This window comes from Geotrypetes seraphini, chromosome 8 (assembly GCF_902459505.1).
Source record: "Geotrypetes seraphini chromosome 8, aGeoSer1.1, whole genome shotgun sequence".
Taxonomy (NCBI): Eukaryota; Metazoa; Chordata; class Amphibia; order Gymnophiona; family Dermophiidae; genus Geotrypetes; species Geotrypetes seraphini.
The window spans coordinates 174578193-174599438 of NC_047091.1; the positions used below are offsets into that span (position 1 = coordinate 174578193).

The following is a 21246-nucleotide window of genomic DNA, read 5'->3' on the forward strand; positions in this document are numbered from 1 at the left end:
ATCCAAATGGGGGTTAGGAGAAATACGAAATAAGGAAGTTTTATAGATTTCAAAGAACTGGAAAGATTGATCCAAATGAGGGTTAGGGGAAATACGAAATAAGGAAGTTTTAAGAGAGATTCGAAAGAACTGGAAAGACTGATCCAAATGGGGGTTAGAAGAAATACAAAATAAGGAAGTTTTATAGATTTCAAAGAACTGGAAAGATTGATCCAAATGTGGGTTGGGAGAAATACGAAATAAGGAAGTTTTATAGATCTCAAAGAACTGGAAAGATTGATCCAAATGGGGGTTAGGAGAAATACGAAATAAGGAAGTTTTATAGATCTCAAAGAACTGGAAAGACTGATCCAAATGGGGGTTAGAAGAAATACAAAATAAGGAAGTTTTATAGATTTCAAAGAACTGGAAAGATTGATCCAAATGGGGGTTAGGAGAAATACGAAATAAGGAAGTTTTATAGATCTCAAAGAACTGGAAGGATTGATCCAAATGGGGGTTAGGGGAAATACGAAATAAGGAAGTTTTATAGATTTCAAAGAACTAGAAAGATTGATCCAAATGGGGGTTAGGAGAAATACGAAATAAGGAAGTTTTATAGATTTCAAAGAACTGGAAAGATTGATCCAAATGGGGGTTAGGAGAAATACGAAATAAGGAAGTTTTAAGAGAGATTCGAAAGAACTGGAAAGACTGATCCAAAATGGAGTTGTAAGAGAAGTGCACTCCACTAAAAATCTTAAGACAATGGAAAGAATCAAAACATAGTTGTCGGAACGACAAACAGGTGATCGCTTAAGATTTGTTTCTGCTATTTATTGGGATTTATTAACCACCTTTATGAGGAGATTCATCCAAGGCTGTGAACAGTATGTTATCACACACCACTGAAAATCATCCTCATGACTTTTATAGATTTGCTGTGCTGTTGGCTTCCCTGAGCTTATTCCAGTCTTTTGCTAGGGCAGACTGAAAGTGAAAAAGCGAACAATCAGGAAGTTCATTTAGAGTCAAAATAAGAAAACTATTCTGTCCTCTCATGAGTTATTCCCTAGGTGACCTCTTATATAGGGCTTTGCAAACTGTGGGTCAGGTCCTCACATAGAGTCTTGAAACCCGCATTTGGGGTCGTAACCTGGGTGGGTCCTGCATAAAGACAATGACCCATGCCTCCGGAGGAGTTATGTGGTTTCTGTGGCCAGGCAAATGGGTCCTGGCTACAAAAAGATTGATAAGCTGCTCTCCAAATTGCAATGTTCTTAGAGCTACACTAAATAGCTGATTTTATTATTCAGATGAATGCAAATAATGAAACATATTATTCGGCTGAATACGAATAATGGACATTGAACTTTAACCTTACAAATAATAAAAGAAGCAACATGAAATCAGAGATCAAATGTTTATTTCAGTAGGATTTAGCACACTAGAGCCCTACTGGATTATTCGTATTTGAATTTAAATCACTATTTGGCCGAATACGAATAATGGATATGGAGCTGAACTGAATACGAATATTCAGTACAGCCCTACTTCTTACTGTATCATTTTATTTTCCATGAAGTAATTAAAACAATTTTCTAAAATAATTCTACATTTACTGGCCTCAAACAATAATTTAAAGGCAAGAATATCAGTCATGTTTCAGTGCAGTAGCTTTAATGATTAGTACAGCGGGCTGCGAATCAGGAAAGCTAAGTTCAAGTCTCACTGCATCTCCTTGCAATCTTGGGCAAGTAATTAGGACCTGACTCTGGAAGAGGCACCTGCAAAACGGGCGCCTGCCGTGTCCAGAATTGCTTCTTTTTTTAACATAGGCGCCTCAAGTGTAGGCCAGCATTTTAAAGGCAGACTTGATGGGCTGTAGCCCTTTTCTGCCGTCATCTTTCTATGTTTCTATTTAAAGTGCTGGTCTTGCGTCTACGGAGGTGCGTAAGGGACGCCTAAGGCCACTTTTGGTGCAAACCACGCCCACGCTGGCTTTAGGTGTCTGTAGGCGTCACTATGCGCCTCCGAAGGCGTGAAACAGGCACCTAAGAATTGTGCCTGCATTAAAAAAAAAAAAAGTGCGTTCCAATTGGTTCGTTAGATGGCGGTAAGATGCTTATCGCCGCCTAACTCTGGAACGCTGTTTGGAGAATTTGGCCCTTAGGGCCCCTTATACAAAGCTATAGGAGTGATTCTCCCGTGGCAAATGCACCGAAGCCCATAGGAATTGAATGGGCTTTGGTGCATTTGCCGAAGGGAAATACCACGGCTTTGTAAACGGAGCACTTAATTCTTCACTTCCTCATGTATAAACTTCACTAAGCCCCTACTTTATCTGAATGCAATCCACCTTCAGCTATTAGTGAAAAACGCATGACCAATACAAAATCCCTTTCCCTGGTATCTCTTGTACTTTATGAGACACCCAAATAATTTGAGATTTAGGGGGTCTTTTAGTAAGGCACGCGAGCCAATTTAGCGTCCACAGAATATAATGGGTGCATTAGCGTGTAGCGCGCTAATATTTAGGGTGTGCTAAATCGGCTAGCGCGCCTTAGTAAAAGACCCCCTTGCCCCCTCTTTTACTAAGGTGCGCTAGCCGATTTAGCGTCCACGGAATATAATGGGTGCGTTAGTGTTTAGCGTGCTAATATTTAGAGTGCGCTAAATCGGCTAGCACGCCTTAGTAAAAGACCCCCTTGCCCCCCTCTTTTACTAAGGCGCACTAGCTGATTTAGCGTCTACGGAATATAATGGGTGCGTTAGCGTTTAGCGTGCTATTTAGAGTGCGCTAAATCGGCTAGCATGCCTTAGTAAAAGACCCCCTTGCCCCTCTTTTACTAAGGTGCGCTAGCCAATTTAGCGTCAACGGAATATAATGGGTGCATTAGCGTTTAGCGCGCTAATATTTAGAGTGCGCTAAATCGGCTAGCACGCCTTAGTAAAAGACTCCCTTGCCCCCTCTTTTACTAAGATGCGCTAGCCAATTTAGCGTCCACGGAATATAATGGGTGAGTTAGCATTTAGCACGCTAATATTTAGAGTGCGCTAAATCAGCTAGCGCGCCTTAGTAAAAGACCCCCTTGACCCCTTTTTTACAAAGGCACGCTAGCCGATTTAGCGTCCACGGAATATAATGGGTGCGTTAGCGTTTAGCGCGCTAATATTTAGAGTGCGCTAAATCGGCTAGCGCGCCTTAGTAAAAGACCCCCTTGCCCCCTCTTTTACTAAGGTTCGCTAGCCGATTTAGCGTCCACGGAATATAATGGGTGCGTTAGTGTTTAGCGTGCTAATATTTAGAGTGCGCTAAATCGGCTAGCACGCCTTAGTAAAAGACCCCCTTGCCCCCCTCTTTTACTAAGGTGCGCTAGCTGATTTAGCATCTACGGAATATAATGGGTGCATTAGCATTTAGCGCGCTAATATTTAGAGTGCGCTAAATCGGCTAGCACACCTTAGTAAAAGACCCCCTTGCCCCCTCTTTTACTAAGATGCGCTAGCCGATTTAGCGTCCACGGAATATAATGGGTGCTTTGGCATTTAGCACGCTAATATTTAGAGTGCGCTAAATCGGCTAGCGCGCCTTAGTAAAAGACCCCCTTGCCCCCTCTTTTACTAAAGCGCGCTAGCCGATTTAGCGTCCACGGAATATAATGGGTGCGTTAGTGTTTAGCGTGCTAATATTTAGAGTGCGCTAAATTGGCTAGCGCGCCTTAGTAAAAGACCCCCTTGCCCCCTCTTTTACTAAGGCGCGCTAGCCGATTTAGCATCCACGGAATATAATGGGTGCGTTAGCGTTTAGCGCGCTAATATTTAGAGTGCGCTAAATCAGCTAGCGCACCTTAGTAAAAGACCCCCTTGCCCCCTCTTTTACTAAGGTGCGCTAGTCGATTTAGTGTCCATGGAATATAATGTGTGCGTTAGCGTTTAGCACGCTAATATTTAGAGTGCGCTAAATCGGCTAGCGCGCCTTAGTAAAAGACCCCCTTACCCCCTCTTTTACTAAGGCGCTCTAGTCGATTTAGCATCCATGGAATATAATGGGTGCGTTAGCGTTTAGCACGCTAATATTTAGAGTGTGCTAAATCGGCTAGCGCGCCTTACCCCCTCTTTTACTAAGGCGCGCTAGCCGATTTAGCATCCACGGAATATAATGGGTGCGTTAGCGTTTAGCGCGCTAATATTTAGAGTGCGCTAAATCAGCTAGCGCACCTTAGTAAAAGACCCCCTTGCCCCCTCTTTTACTAAGGTGCGCTAGTCGATTTAGTGTCCATGGAATATAATGTGTGCGTTAGCGTTTAGCACGCTAATATTTAGAGTGCGCTAAATCGGCTAGCGCGCCTTAGTAAAAGACCCCCTTACCCCCTCTTTTACTAAGGCGCTCTAGTCGATTTAGCATCCATGGAATATAATGGGTGCGTTAGCGTTTAGCACGCTAATATTTAGAGTGTGCTAAATCGGCTAGCGCGCCTTACCCCCTCTTTTACTAAGGCGCGCTAGCCGATTTAGCGTCCACGGAGTATAATGGGTGCATTAGCATTTAGTGCGCTAATATTTAGAGTGTGCTAAATCGGCTAGCGCGCCTTAGTAAAAGAACCCCTTGCTCCCTCTTCTACTAAGGCGCGCTAGCCGATTTAGCGTCAACGGAATATAATGGGTGCGTTAGCGTTTAGTGCGCTCTAAATCGGCCAGCACGCCTTAGCAAAAGAGGGGGTTAGTTCTTAAATAATTTTGAACCAGTACAAAATTGGAGAATACGTTTTGAAGTGATGCTTTCCTTTCTTTTGCCTGGAACGCCACCAAGCACTGCTGCAGCCCTTACCTAGCAGCGACTGTATTGTGGTACTGCACTGCTGTAGCCGCTCGCCGGGATCAGAGGTTGGGAAAAAAACTGCGGCCGGCAAGCCACTAGCTGGCGGGTCAAGCCGAAACCCAACCGCAGTGAGCAACGCCTGCCAGCCAGGGACCCCTCCCACTTTATTCTCCACGCTATGCTGGGAGGTATACATTGAGTTCCGCTGACCATTCTGGATGCGTTGCAGTGATTTTTCCACCTGGAGGAGACACAGAAGGAAACGCAACATTTCAGCAAAGCTACAAAGCTCGGATGGGTTTGAAAGCCATTTATTCAGGTAAATAGGACAGGTAAAGAGAATTTCTCTCTCCTTACTCAAACGCAGCCAAAAGGGGCATTCATTTGTGCATGTTTAAGTTGAGGAGAGAGGCGATATAAGTACGTGATAGTTTTCATTGTCTAAAACAGGGTAAAGTTTTTATGGTAATCTATGTATTTATGTTCTATTGAATGATTATTGGGTGGGTGGGTGGGGAAAAAGGTTGATTATGAGCATGTTAAAATGTGCTTTTATTGTATCATTTTACGTTGCATTTGTTGTACTGCATTGCTGAAGGTATGAAAATCAATAAAGATTTATAAAAAAAAAAAATTACAAAAAAAATTATCATAAAAAAAATAAAAAATAAAAATAAATTTAGTTCTGTTTTATTTCAGTATTTATTTCTTGCTCTATCTATAATTTTAGGTGGATTACATATCACATTCACAATTTATAAAAACACAGGAAAAGTTAAAACAGCCATTTCCGTCCTAATACTCAGGGCCAGATTCTCAAAACTTACCATGCCTTTAACGATGGTAAATAAACCGACTCTAGCTGGTTCAGCGTGGCAGTATTTTACCGCGTGATTATCAGAACGGCTCACCGTGGTCTTTTCCGAGCTTCCTAGCAGCCTCAGACTCTGCCATGCAAAGGTATTACAATGCGGTCATAAATATTAAAATGGTAGGAAAATGGACCCATTAGTAGTTAAACAAGCACTGTATGCGATTCTCCATCATCACCAGGTGATTCTCCGAGCACGGCACTGGCTTTTGACGATCAAAAGTTACCGGCTGATCCGGAGGTACCGGTACCGTGAAAAGCGCTTCTCAGGTGTGTGTTTCTGGCTGTAGCTCATGATAAAATTTTTAAAAAACCATTCCCATAAATTATAGTAGTATAGTTGTATAATAGTTTTGGGGAAAAAAATCTCAAAAGCACGCATCTCGGGCGCATGTAGTAAAGGTGCGTCTTATGCGTGCTTGTTAAAAGCCAACGCTTGCACCTGCCCCCTTTCCTTCTCCTCCATCCAATAGCACCTATGATGTGTACATATATTGCGTTCCGATAAGGCATACCCATAATATGTGTGCCGTAGCTTTTTCCCCACATATGCACGCATTTACGCCTCTTTCCGTGGACTATTCTGCACATGTGCTGATCGCCATCACCAGTGACTCATTTCATGTAAATTTGGTGACCCTCTGTGAACCTCCGCGAACCTCATTTATAAGAACATAAGAATAGCCTTACTGGGTCAGACCAATGGTCCATCAAGCCCAGTAGACCGTTCTCACGGTGGCCAATCCAGGTCACTAGTACCGGACCAAAACCCAAGGAGTAGCAACATTCCATGCTACCAATCCAGGGCAAGCAGTGGCTTCCCCCATATCTTTCTCAATAAAAGATTATGGACTTTTCCTCCAGGAACTTGTCCAAACCTTTCTTAAAACCAGCTATGCTAGCCGCTCTTACCACAACCTCTGGCAACGCATTGCAGAGCTTAACTATTCTCTGAGTGAAAAAAAATTTCCTCCTATTTCCCTGTAACTTCATCGAGTGTTCCCTAGTCTTTGTCATTTTTGACAGAGCGAAAAGTTGATCCACTTGTATCTGTTCTACTCCACTCAGGATTTTGTAGCCTTTAATCATATCCAGGGCAGGATTAACCAATAGGCCAAGTAGGCACATGCCTAGGGCCCAAAGTTGTCAGGGGGGCCCGATGAAACAGAGGACTCGGTTTGTTTATTTTTTTTCTCTTGGCAATGCGGGCCCCCCAGGAAAGATCGGCAGTGCTAGGCCCCCCCAAGAAAGATCGGCAGCGCTTGGCCCCCCCGGAAAGATCGGCAGCGCTTGGCCCCCCCTGGGAGATCGACAACTCCGCCCTCCCCCAGCATCGCCATCAACCAACCTGAATAAGTGACGTCGGAGGGGATGGATCGGCAGATGTAAAGAGTTGCTGCAAGATCCCACGATGACTGCGTCTGCCGGCTCTGTTCAGGGAAAAGATATGTGATATCGGAGGGGTTGGATCGGCAGACGCAGTCATCGCGGGACCTTGCAGCAACTCTTTGCATCTACCAGTCCACCCCCTCCGATGTCACTTATTCAGGTTGGTTGATGGTGATGCCGGGGAGGGCAGTGTTGTCGATCTCCCGGGGGGGCCCCAGCACTGCCGATCTTTCCAGGGGGGGGCCCAACACTGCCGATCTTTCCAGGGGGACCCGCGTTGCCAAGGGAAAAAACCCACCGAGTCCTCTGTTTTTTCAGCAGGCCCCCCTCTGACCTAGAAGGCTGGTGGAGGGAAAGAAAGGGGCAGATGCTGATGGAATTGGTGTGCAGGGAAAGGGGAAAGGATACTGGATGAAATTGGGTTGGAGGGAAAGAAAGGGGGCAGATGCTGATGGAATTGATGTGCAGGGAAAGGGGGAAAACATAATGGGGAAGGATACTGGATGGAATTGGATTGGAGGGAAAGAAAGGGGGCAGATGCTGATGGAAGTAGGGGGAAGGGAGAGGAGAGAGTGAAATTCCAGACCATGGGGGTGTGGGAGAGTGAAGAGAAGAAAAGGAGAGGACAGAGATGCCAGACCATTGGAGGAGGGAATGGAAGAAGATAGATTCCAGACCAATGGGAGTGAAGGGAAAGATGGAAGGGGGAGACATATAGTTTCTGGAAGTGGTACAGAAGGACAAAAGATGAAAGGAAGATATTGACAAGAAGATGAGGAGAGCAGAAACCAGACAAGACAAAAGTAGAAAAAAAATTTCTATTTATTAATTTTTTTGCTTTAAGGGACATGCATTGCTGTTTCTGTGGTGTTGCATTGTATGCAGAGTCCAGCTTCTTGGTGGTTTTATTTAACCTTTGTCTACGTATTTCTATTTTATCCCCCCTTTTACAAAACTGTAGAGCATTTTTTTAGCGCTGGCTGTGGCTACAAACCATACTACAGTTTTGTAAAACGAGAAGAGGTCATACTAGGTGAAGGTGTTTTCTGTGTTCTGTTTGTATGAAAGACATGGTTTTTTGTTAGCATTGACTAGCCTTATTTGGCGAAATGCATCAGGCAAGGTTCTTGGGAGCACCTTGAATTAACCTGATTTGAATTTTTTGCCAATCTTCTTTTGTTTCACGTTGGATTCTTTGGTGGACCACTTGCCTTGTTGGTTTGTTGCAAGTTAACATACATGGAGTGGAACGTACTAGAGGAGTTACAGGTTTGGTTGTTTATACATATGGGTTACAGTTGGTTGATGTAGAGCAGGGGTGTCCAACCTGCGGCCCCATGAAGTATTTTGTGCGGCCCCGCTCAAGGGTGATGCAGTGTTTTCCTCTGCTGCCCCTGGGTGTTTACTGTCTTGCTGGCTCCCTCCTCTGTCTTGCAGCGTTTGCGCATTTGTGCAGCCCCAGAAACATTTTTTTCAGCCAATGCGGCCCAGGGAAGCCAAAAAGTTGGACACCCCTGAGTGAGGCAGTTGAGAAGCGTTGTAAATTGGTTATTAATATAGACTTATATTTCAGATAATATTACTGCTTTACAAATATTTGAATAATTTCATATATGCATGGAAAGGGTTCAGAGTTAAATTCCTGGGTAAGCAGGTGGGAAGGGAAGGAAGGGGATTTGTTTATAGAAGAAAAACTGTGCACTGGTATACTAATCTTTGTTTGTTTTGAATTTAAAAAAAAGAAATACAAGTGGAAATAAAGAAGTAAAGAAGAAAACAGATAAATGGGGGAGGGACATGGGCGGGGCCAGGGCGGGGCCCAGTGTACTTGTGTGCCTAGGGGCCCTCGAAGAATTAATCTTGCCCTGATCATATCTCCTCTCAGCCGTCTCTTTTCCAAGCTGAAGAGCCCTAACCGTTTTAGTCTTTCCTCATATGAAAGGAGTTCCATCCCCTTTAACATCTTGGCCGCTCTTCTTGCGCGGTTCTTCGATAATGACTCGTCTTTTGGAAATCATTACATTTACAGACGCGACAGTGGCCCATCAGACTTTACCGGTGGTATTAGAGAATCAGGGCCTCAGTTAGAAGCCAGGTGGTCATCGTGTGCTAAAATGATTTTTTATTGGACTCACAAGTAACTTTTGCCAGTCTAATGAAGGCTGTCTCACTAGGCTGGGATTAGAATTCTCTGGACAAATGGGAAGCAAAGTTCACTAAGATAGTCACATATTTTATTTACCTATAAAGACTCAGGATGCTCAGAAGAAAGATGTAATTGAAAAACCCCAGGGAAGTTCTCTGGATGTTTCTGCTTTATTAGAACAGTCGGACAGAGAGGTGGCTATTTCAGCCACTCTCTTACTGACGGTAGTTCTGGCTCCAGATAAAGACTGGATCCTCAAACTTTTCTTTAAAAATAGAACCAGAGACTTCCTGGGTTTTCATATTCAAATTTTCCCGGATGTCTCTAAGGAAACTCAAAAGAGAAGAAGGGAATTTCTAATGTTGAAACCTGGTGTGACCCAGATTGGGGGTTTATTTTTCCTTAGATATCCTTGTAAATGTGTAATAGGTATCATACTTTGAAATATGTGTTTTTTGAACCAGCTCATTTGACAGCCTTCCTCTCCACGAAGCGCCTTGGGAATGAAGGAAAATCAGCGTCCAAGGAATAATTAGCTCCTTTTCAGTATCAGATAATCTGATTTCGTTTGGTTGTTATTTTGTATCCTTAAATCACTCCGTTTCTTAAGTCTTGGATCCTAATTTTGAGGACTAGTGTGTGATTAAGTTGAGAATTATTTCCTCTTTTTGGATAGAAAGTATTTTTTTAATGTTATGTTTAATATTATGTTTTCTTAATTGCACTTTCTGTACAAGATGATATGCTTGTTAAATAATGTAAAAATTTCTAAAATAAATAATAAAAAAAAGATAGTCACATATTAGAACATTCTTTTTTATTATTGTCCAGCTTAGTTTTTAGTATTTTTTTTAAAGAGGACACTGATGTATGTTTAATATTTTTAATATCGTCTTATGTAATATTTAACAAGTTCCTGCTCGCTGGAGATCCACATTTTTGAACCAGATGGTTGTTCCCCTATTATAAACATTATTATTTCTAGAGACACATTAGAGGACCATTAAGAGAGCAAGTTTCAGAAAACTGCCCTCCTCTGTCTGGCTGAACGTTTTGCATCGACTCCCACAGTGGCAGGACTGAGATGAAGTTTCCCTGCAGGCAAGGAGAGGAAGGATTTGAAAAGCAATACACAGATTTTGATTTTCAAATCTATACACATTATTTTTTTTCCCAGCAGAGTTTTCACTTCAAAAACAGTTTGGGGCTGATTCTATAAAGGGCGTCTAACTTCACTGACAAAATACCCTTAAAAGTCTCAATAATTGGTTAAAAAAATTAATTGGGAGGTAGGCGCCTATCTGATTCTATAAAAGACAGGCGCTTATCACAATGCGCTTGGCGGCGCCTAACTCTTAACTGGTCATTTCTATGAGTGGAGCGTGAGTCAGGCGCAGCTAAGCGTAATTCTCTAAAAACGTAGGCACCTGAAATGTACGCCTTTAAAACCTAAGGTGAGGCGCTGCCAACCGCGATTCTGCAAATGACGCCCAAGTGTGACTGACATGCAGAGAGCGCTTTTTTAAAGGCGCTGACTGATTTTGGAGATGTCGGGGGGGAGGGGGAGGGGTGTAGGGTTCCGTGGCTCAGCTGATCCTGGCGGGGGGGGGGGGGAATCCCCATCAGCTGAGTCGCCAAGAATTCCCTGAAACCGGCTCAGCTGACGGGGATTCCTTCTGCCGCGATCAGACAAGTTAGTTGGTGGGGCTGGAGGACCTTTCTGGACTAGCACAAAACCGGTTTCTTTTTAGATCCGCAATTCGTCATGTTGCTAGGACTTGAGCACGAGTCGATGGCACCTAAGAACAACAACAAGTATGTCTTAGTTCTTACTGTAGCTTCCAAAAAACGAATCTGTAAGGCACAGGTGTCAAACTCAAGGCCTGCAGGCCGAATCCGGCCCGCCTGGCTGTTTTATGCGGCCCGCGGTGCGATCGATGCGGCATTTTCATTGCCGCCCCCCAGTGTTATCATCTGTCCGGCTCCCTCCTCCTCACTGCCGCGGTGCACAAAGTCACGGATGGCAGCTCCTACGCGCGTCCTGCGCCTGAACCGGAAGCCTTCCCTCTGACGTTGCGACGGCTTTGTGCACACTTCGGCAGGGTAGTTAAGCACTTAGTGGGGAATCCATCATGGAGTGCGAACGATTAGCAAGCGTTAAATACTAGGACACTCATTATGATCTTATGGGCGTCTTAACATTTGTTAGGTGCCCTAGACTCGTGCTTTAGTCCTAGCGACTTGATGAGTTAGAGATCGGAAAAGAGATAGGTTCTCTGCTAGTCCAGTAAGGTCCACCAGCTTCAACCCCATGGTTGTTCTCAATGTGTCCAGCCATCTGGCTGCAGGTCGATCTCTTCACCTAGTTCCTTCGATCTTCCCAAACATAAGGTCATTCTCCAGTGATCTTTCTCTTTCGATGGTGTGACCAAAATAAGACAGTCATAACCTCATCATTTGGGCTTCAAGTGTCATGGTTTGATCTCTTCCAGAATCGATTTGTTAATTCTTCTGGAGGTCCACGGTGCGCATAAAACCCTTCTCCAGCATCAAAGCTCAAAGGAGGCAATCTTCTTTCTGTCTTGTTTCCGTAGTGTCCAGCTTTTGCAGAGAAAATGAGTGCGTGGACAAGTCTGATCTTCATTTGGAGTGTCATTTCCTTGCCTTTGAAAATTTTGTCAAGAGCCTTCGTGGAAGCGAGACCAAGGCCCAGACGCACTAAAATCAGAGATCGTCGCAAAACCAGTTTTGACGGCTTTAGTGACGATCGCATTTGCTGACCCGATGCACAAAACGGCTCACTGCATGTTTTTCCCTTCGATCGCCCATTTTCTGATCCAGCCATGCAAATTAGCTAAAACCCCATGCAAACTAGCCAAGCGACTGATCCACTAACTTCGCTTGGCTATGCTCAGACAAATGGTGACGGAACCCACAAGGGAAAAAGCGATATTGGATCTGGTCCTCACAAATGGAGAGAGTATCTCTAATGTTCGAGTGGGTGCTCACCTGGGAAGTAGCGATCATCAAACGGTTTGGTTTGATATAACAGCTAAAGTGGAGAGCGGCCGCACGATACTTAAAGTCCTAGATTTCAAACGTACGGACTTTAATGCAATGGGAAAGTACCTGAAGAAAGAGCTGTTAGGATGGGAGGACATAAGAGAAGTGGAAAGACAGTGGTCTAAGCTGAAAGGAGCGATAAAAATGGCTACGGACCTTTATGTGAAGAAAATCAATAAAAACAAGAGAAAAAGGAAGCCAATATGGTTCTCCAACCTAGTGGCTGAGAAAATAAAGGCGAAAGAGTTGGCGTTCATGAAATATAAAAAAACCCAAGAAGAGGAGAGCAGAAAGGACTACAGAGTGAAACTGAAAGAAGTCAAGAGAGAGATACGTTTGGCGAAGGCACAGGCGGAAGAACAAATGGCTAAAAATGTAAAAAAAGGGAGATAAAAATTTTTTCAGATATATTAGTGAAAGGAGGAAGATAAAAAATGGAATTGCTAGGCTAAAAGATGCTGGGAACAAATATGTGGAGAGTGATGAGGAGAAAGCAAATGTGCTAAACAAATACTTCTGTTCTGTGTTCACAGAAGAAAATCCTGGAGAAGGACCGAGATTGTCTGGCAAAGTTACATGAGAAAATGGAGTAGATTCTGTGCCGTTCACGGAGGAGGGTGTTTATGAGCAACTTGAAAAACTGAAGGTGGACAAAGCGATGGGACCAGACGGGATCCATCCCAGGATACTAAGGGAGCTCAGAGAGGTTCTGGCGAGTCCTATTAAAGACTTGTTCAACAAATCTCTGGAGACGGGAGTGATTCCTGGGGATTGGAGGAGAGCGGATGTGGTCCCTATTCATAAAAGTGGTCACAGGGATGAAGCAGGAAACTACAGGCCGGTGAGCCTCACTTCAGTTGTTTGAAAAATAATGGAAGTGTTGCGGAAAGAAAGGATATTGTACTTCCTTGAATCTAATGGGTTAAGGATCCGAGGCAACATGGCTTTACAAAAGGTAAATCGTGCCAAACGAACCTGATTGAATTTTTTGATTGGGTGACCAGAGAGCTGGATCGAGGACATATGCTAGATGTAATTTACTTGGATTTCAGCAAAGCCTTTGATACAGTTCCTCATAGGAGGCTGTTGAACAAACTTGAAGGGCTGAAGTTAGGACCCAAAGTGGTGAACTGGGTCAGAAACTGGCTGTTGGACAGACGCCAGAGGGTGGTGGTTAATGGAAGTCGCTCGAAGGAAGGAAAGGTGACTAGTGGAGTCCCTCAGGGTTCGGTGCTGGGGCCAATCCTGTTCAATATGTATGTGAGTGACATTGCTGAAGGGTTAGAAGGAAAAGTGTGCCTTTTTGCAGATGATACCAAGATTTGTAACAGAGTAGACACCGAAGAGGGAGTGGAAAATATGAAAAAGGATCTGCAAAAGTTAGAGGAATGGTCTAATGCCTGGCAACTAAAATTCAATGCAAAGAAATGCAGAGTAATGCATTTGGGGATTAATAATAGGAAGGAACCGTATATGCTGGGAGGAGAGAAGCTGATATGCACGGACGGGGTGATAGTGTCCGAAGATCTAAAGGCGAAAAAACAGTGTGACAAGGCAGTGGCTGCTTCCAGAAGGATGCTGGGCTGTATAAAGAGAGGCGTAGTCAGTAGAAGGAAGGAGGTGTTGATGCCCCTGTACAGGTCATTGGTGAGGCCCCACTTGAAGTATTGTGTTCAGTTTTGGAGACCGTATCTGGCGAAAGACGTAAGAAGACTTGAGGCGGTCCAGAGGAGGGCGACGAAAATGATAGGAGGCTTGCGCCAGAAGACGTATGAGGAGAGACTGGAAGCCCTGAATATGTATACCCTAGAGGAAAGGAGAGACAGGGGAGATATGATTCAGACGTTCAAATACTTGAAGGGTATTAACGTAGAACAAAATCTTTTCCAGAGAAAGGAAAATGGTAAAACCAGAGGACATAATTTGAGGTTGAGGGGTGGTAGATTCAGGGGCAATGTTAGGAAATTCTACTTTACGGAGAGGGTAGTTGATGCCTGGAATGCGCTCCCGAGAGAGGTGGTGGAGAGTAAAACTGTGACTGAGTTCAAAGAAGCGTGGGATGAACACAGAAGATTTAGAATCAGAAAATAATATTAAATATTGAACTAGGCCAGTTACTGGGCAGACTTGCACGGTCTGTGTCTGTGTATGGCCATTTGGTGGAGGATGGGCAGGGGAGGGCTTCAATGGCTGAGAGGGTGTAGATGGGCTGGAGTAAGTCTTAACAGAGATTTTGGCAGTTGGAACCCAAGCACAGTACCGGGTAAAGCTTTGGATTCTTGCCCAGAAATAGCTAAGAAGAAAAAATTTAAAAAATTTAATTAAATTAAAAAAAAAAAAAATTAAATTGAATCAGGTTGGGCAGACTGGATGGACCATTCGGGTCTTTATCTGCCATCATCTACTATGTTACTATGTTACAAAAAAATCCCCCAGGGGTTTTAGCCATTGCTTACCTGTCTATCCATAGTTCATCTGGGTCTTAGGCTCCTCCCTCTGTATCCTGGGATACAGAGGGAGAAGCCTAAGGCCATGATTGATTCATATGCCTAAGGGCCTGATGCGACTGATGCACTAACTTCGCTTGGCTATGCACAAAAATATCCCCCAGGGGTTTTAGCGATCGCTTACCTGTCTATCCATAGTTCATCTGGGTCTTAGGCTCCTCCCTCTGTAGCCTAAGGTCATGATTGACTCACAGGCCTAAGGCCCCTCCCTGTGCATCATGTGATGCACAGGGAGGGGCAGCCATTTTGGACTGGCAGGCCTTGGAGCAGTTGGGACCACATCCCTCCTGCTCCCAACTTATGAAAAAGGTACCGGATGGGTTCAGGGGGTGAGGGTGGGGTTCATGGAAGCCTCCGGTGCTAGGAGGGAGTAGGCATTCCTCCTGACTTTTTTTTTTGGGGGGGGAGGAGGGTAAGGGAGGTTCAGAGGGAGACTCCTGGCACAGGGTGGGCCTCCATTGGTAGGAAGGAGTGGGCATCCTGAACGGGCTCCTAATTCAGTAAGTTTGGAATCAAATATTAATCAGTGTAAGAGAACGTGTGTTACTACCCTACTGCTGATTCACAATGTGTATATTGATCTCTAACTCATTTTGGGCTCTTTTGGGAAGACGGGCTAAAAAAAACTGAGTAAATAAATTTATATTTTGCATTTCCCTATAAGGTTCAAAGTGGATCACAATACAGTGCAGTTTCAATTATCTGACCTTCGCTAATCCGCCCATCCGGTCATTGACGTCGATGCATCGCCATTAAGCAGCACAAAGTTTCTCTTCCTGTATTTCGGCACCACTTGCTGCAAGGAAGCCATGTTTTTGAGCCAAGACCATGCTTTTCTGGGCAGCAATTTTTGGACCAGGGTACCCCCTTTTGCGAATACCCTATGTCTGTTCTTTATGCAAAGTATGTTTGTTGTGCATTACTTGAGTAGTTACCATTGTTTTCCGTATTATCCAACTTTTCACTTGTCCTACAACAAGCTGGTCCCGCTTACGTTGGATAAGGGAGTCTGTACTGTAAGATAATCCAGCTCAAGTTAGATAACGTGAACATACCATATATATTCGAATATAAGTCGATCCGAATATGTCCCCCCATTTTTCCCCCCAAAAGGAGGAAAACTGGTTGACTTGAATATAAGTCGGGGGCTTAATATTGAAGTGCCCTGTCCTGCCAGGATCTGCACCCAGTGTCCCCTCCATCACACCCTGCCCTGCAAGGTTCTGCACTCAGCCCCTCTCCCTGCCAAGTTCTGCACCCAGCCCCCTTCCCTCCCTGGCTGTGAACCAAGCCCCCTTCCCTGCTAGGCTCTGAATACTGTCCCCCCTCCCTGCCAGGCTCTGTCCAACCTTTCTTACTTGTACCCTCTTCCCCCTAATAAGAGCCAACCTCATCAGTGATGTCACAATGGCTTGATTGCCCCGTACTCCCCTCTGCCCTCTAACCCAGCCAGCAAATTACCGGTAACCATTCCCCTTAACTTAAACCACCTAGTGGTAGGCCGGGACAGGAGGGATCCCTCCCGTCGCCTGCCCCGGCCAACACTAACAATTACCACCCTCGCGTACCTGTTCCCTGGTGGTCCAGCGTGTATCCTGCACTGAAATCCTCCAGAAGATTGTAAAGGTAAGTAGCCAGTGGGGACCCAGGCCAGCACGCGGCTGCGAGCTTTTTGTGCTGCTGGCCGGCCCCACACCGCTCCTTGATAGGTTGTCGTGAGAACCGCGAATCCCGCAAGAACTTGCCGCAGCCTATCAAGGAGCGGTGCAGAGCTGGCCAGCAGCACAAAAAGCTCGCTGCTGCTTGTCGGGCTGGGTGCACTGCTGGCTACTTACCTTTACAATCTTCTGGAGGATTTCAGCGCGAGATACACGTTGGACCATCAGGGAACAAACAGGTACGCGAGGGAGGGAAGGAGGGAGGGTGAAAATTGTTAGTGTCGGCCAGGGCAGGAGGAGACAGGAGGGATCCCTCCTGTCCCGGCTTAAGGCAGGTCTGCAGGAAGTTCGGGCGGGTTTCGGATGGTCACTGGGGGATGACCAGAATATAAACCGAGAATTTTTTGGCCCATAAATCCCGGTTTATATTCGAGTATATACAGTACATAGCCAGAACCACTTACAGTTAAAAAGTTAAATTATTTAAATACTGCTTAAACAGAAAGGTTTTGGAGTGTTTCTTAAATATCTCACTGTTTATTTCTAGCCTAATTTCTATTGGCAAAACATTCCAGATCTTTAGGGATCGTTAAAAAAATGGACACATTTGTATCCAAGACCATCAACAGATGGGTAATGTAGCTTTAACTGACCATTTCAGCAAAGACTTTTCCCAGAGGAAAAAAAATGACTAAATCAATGTGAATGGCAAAGGCGCAGGACCATGAATAACACTGAATATTAACATACATAATTTAAACAGCCTTCCTGCTTCGATAGGAAGCCAATGCAGTGGTCTCAACACTGGAGTTGCTCATTCCCATTTGTCTGACTGGCAGATCAATCTAGCTTTCGTATTCTGCAGTGTCTGCAATCTCCTACATAACACCCTTGAGAAACCAACATAAAGGAGCCCTTTTAGGGTTACCAGACATCAAGATTTACCCAGACATGTCCTCTTTATAGAGGACTATCCGACTGTCTGGACGTCTTTCTAAATCTGAAGTTTGTCTGGGTTTTCCTCTGCCCTGTCCCCCACCTACCTCCTTTGCCGAATATTTAAATTTCGGGCCTGCCAGTAGCATCAGCGAGTATCGGCCTGCCCCGGAAGCCTTCATTCTGCAGTGACTTCCTGTTCCTGCTTAGGCAGGACAGCTTCAGAATGAAGGCTTCCGGGGTAGGCTGATGGCAGCAGGTTCACCTCGCTGATGCTGTTGGCAGGTCCGAAGATTAAATATTCAGCAGAGGAGGAAGGTGTGCGGTAGGTGAGAGAAACTCAATTCCAGGCTGGGTTGGGGCTGGAGAGACAGAGAACCTGCACCACTAGAACCCACTGGGGGAGGGGGATTGGAGGGAGGGAGATGGAGAAAGAGAAAGGGAGAGAAGAATTTGCAGGAGGGGTAGGGTTGGAGGAGGGGAGAGAGAGAAAAGCACCCATGGGGAGGTGGGTTGGAAGGAGAGAGAGAGAGAGAGAAGCACCCATGGGGGGAGTTGATGGGAGGGGGAGAGAGGAGTGCCTGTGGGAGGGGGAGATAGAGAGTAGTACCCATGGGAAGGGAGTTGCAGGGAGGGAGGTAGAGAGAGAGAGAACCACCTACATGGGAGGAGGAGTTTGAGGGAGAGAGAAGCACTAAAAGGGCACAGAGAATGGGAAGAGGGACTAAGGGGTGAAAAGTAGGGGGCGTGGTGTGGCCAGGGTTGAGGCAGGGCAAGGGTAATACTGGTAGAAGGTAGGGGTAGGGGGCAGAGCTGGGGGGGGGGTGAGGTAAGGGTGGGGCTGGGGGGCGTGGTCACGTGTCCTTTTTTTTCACTGGACAGATATGGTAACCCTCTTACTAAGCTGTGCTAAGAAGTAATGCGGGCTTGCTGCATGTTAAAAAGCACTACCGTGGGCTGTGCTCAGACACTCCGCAGTAGTTTTGAATTGGTGCATGCTTCCCACTTGCTAAAAAAACCCAGAGTGTGTCTGGAGTGGAGAGTAGCTGTGGTCTGCCTTAATCAGTTAGTGCAGCTACACTGCTGCATGCTAACCAATTAGTGCATGGTTCGTGCGTGAGCCCTTATTGCAGGGGTGTCCAATGTCGGTCCTCGAGGGCCGCAATCCAGTCGGGTTTTCAGGATTTCCCCAATGACTATGCATTGAAAGCAGTGCATGTACATAGATCTCATGCATAGTCATTGGGGAAATCCTGAAAACCCGACTGGATTGCGGCCCTCGAGGACCGACATTGGACACCCCTGCCTTATTGCCTAAAAAAATAGGTGCTCATGTGCGAAAGGCCACATGCTAACGGGAAAATTAGTGTGTGGCCATTAATGGGAATAATGGAAAATGGGGCCACGTTACCGCGACACTAAAAGTGGCCTCAGCACGCAGGAAAAGACCTGTGCTGGAGATAGTTCTGGCCGTTCTTTAGCGCAGTTTAATAAAAGGGCCCCAAAGTAAATTTGCTAATTATAAGGGCTTGGACTATTAAACTGAACTGGGTAAAAGAGAAGCATTTTCTAAACTTTACCTCTGGCTCCTAAGTAACCGTAATCGGAAGAAAAGAGGGGAGGGGGGCAAATATTTCAGTGTGACCCATCAATGAACGCAAGACTGATGCAGCAGCTTATCATTAGATACGAGTTTGACATACTCATGAAAAGTGCTGTTGAACATAAGCAGTGCCTCTGTTGGGTCAGACCAGAGGTCCATCATGCCCAGCAACCTGCTCACGCGGCGGCCCATCAGATCCAGGACCTGCATATTAATCCTCTATCTATACCCTTCAATCCCCTTTTCCTTCCCTCCTCTATAACATATGCACGTAGATGCAAAGGCGGGAGGGGACTCACCAAGCAACACATACAACTTATAGAATGATATCAATTTGCAAGCGCTGCATGGTGCTTTTAGGAATGCCAGCTTACACCTAAATTTCAGTGCATCAATGAACCCTGCATTAGTATTCTATAACAGTTTAGGCGGGCCCTGAAGTCATTACAGAATTGGCACTAAGCGTACCCTATTTGGGCGCCAAGTTATAGAGTTGCTTCCACAATTTCTAGCCTGAATACAAGGGAAAATCCAACTTCTCAATGGTACAAGACATTTACTGGTTCTTTTCCAGAACTGGTCCTGCTGAAGTCAAAGTCTGCCACGCCAACTCTTTGATGCTTACCAGATGTAGCAACACTCGCAAGGCATCTCGCGCATGCTCAGGATGCTGGAGGATTTCCGTCAGAGCTTGTCCAATTAGAGAGGAGGGGCTGTTCAGTTTCACATCACTTCCTATAAGCATGAAACCTATTTAGGAAAAATAGGGTCAAAATGGTTACAGTGCACCTTCAATTTTTCTTTTTAAAAATTTGGCCCCTCTTATCATTCAATTACAGCACCGTCTGCATTAGACATGTGGCAAGGGTGAATTACAGCAGCAATTATTGCCCAAGTTCTGTAGGTCCAAAACACTGTAAATTAAGCACCTTTGATGTGTTCTCTCCATGTATCCTTTTCTAAACAGAATTGAATTGATCTAATTCTTCTTTTATATCATTATCTCTCTCTATATATATCTATTTATCTACATATTTTGTACTTTTGTGCGTATATAACTAAGTTCTATAAATGGCTCAAAAATTCAGCACCTATGCTAAGTATAAATGGAACTTTAACCCCCTTCCCCCCTTTTTACAAAGCCAGGCTGGTGGCTGCCGCGGCAGTAACTGCCCCAGTGCCCATAGAGATTTATAGGGCTTTGGGGCTACTGCCATGCAGCTTTGTAAAAGGGAGGCAAGTTAGGTCTACCGATAGACGTCAAAATCACAAGGTCAAAAATACACCTGATGCAGTTATATAGTACTGAAGTGAAGTTTTTGTTTCTGTGGACATATATGAAGGTCGTTCAATAATTTATCTACCTCAGTAGAAAAGAAGTTAAAAAAAATTTTTTTTTTTTTCCAATATAGTCCCCTGATAGCTCCAAACACTTTAACCCCTTTGAAAAGAATTCTTCTGTTTGACCTTCAAACCAGGACGTCGCAGCTTCCTTGACATCTTCAACACTTGAAAACCACTGTCCAGGGAAATATTTAATCAAAACTCGGAACAGGAAATAATCTGAGGGAGCCAGGTCGGGACTCAGGGTGGATGGTTCAGCTGCTGAAACCCACATTCTCGGACGGCAGCCTATGATTGCCATGACATGTGCACCGGCACATTGTCATGAAGAAGTAGCATGCCTGCTCTGAGTTTTCCTTGTCTTTTATCCTTGATTGACTCCCACAAAGAGATCATTGTGTTGGCCTAACTCTTCCTGGTTACGGTTGTCTTGTGTAGCATGAACTCCAAACGCAAAAGTCCTTCATCATTCCAGAAGACAGTTGCCATGACCTTACCTGCAGATTTTTCTGTCTTGAACTTTTTGGGGTTGGGGGATGACTTGTGTTTCCACTGCATGGCCTCCATTTTGGACTCAGGATCTCTGTGATAGACCTAAGTCTCATCTCCAGTTACCAAATGATGAAAATAATTCACTTGGTCTTCACGGAGCATCGTGGCCTTCTGACATGGCGTCAGCATTCTTGAAACCCATCCCGCACTAGCCTTGGCCATGCCCAACTTTTCATGAATTATTTTCCAAACTGTACCTACCAAGATGCCCATTTCTTCAGCTATTCAGGAAACCTTAATTCATCTGTCTGATAAAATTAAATCCTCCACTTTCGTGCACATTTCTGTGGAAGTTGCTTCCACAGGCCATCCAGTGTGAGGGACATCTTCAATGGACTCGCTACCCCATTTAAACTGCTTGCTCCAAAATTTTACT

General features: G+C 44.9%; 1 protein-coding gene across 5 annotated transcripts in view; it reads right to left on the bottom strand.

Annotated features, from left to right (window-relative positions):
- TTC28 (tetratricopeptide repeat domain 28) overlaps positions 1 to 21246 on the bottom strand; it is a 1476681-nt gene that overhangs the window by 34935 nt on the left and 1420500 nt on the right. For all 5 annotated transcript variants that reach the window (XM_033956276.1, XM_033956279.1, XM_033956281.1 and 2 more), the window contains 2 exons: positions 19600 to 19724; positions 4811 to 5042 (listed from right to left, as the gene is read on the bottom strand). In XM_033956276.1, the coding sequence (XP_033812167.1) occupies positions 4811 to 5042; positions 19600 to 19724 (357 nt within the window). The remainder of the gene's footprint in view (positions 1 to 4810; positions 5043 to 19599; positions 19725 to 21246) is intronic.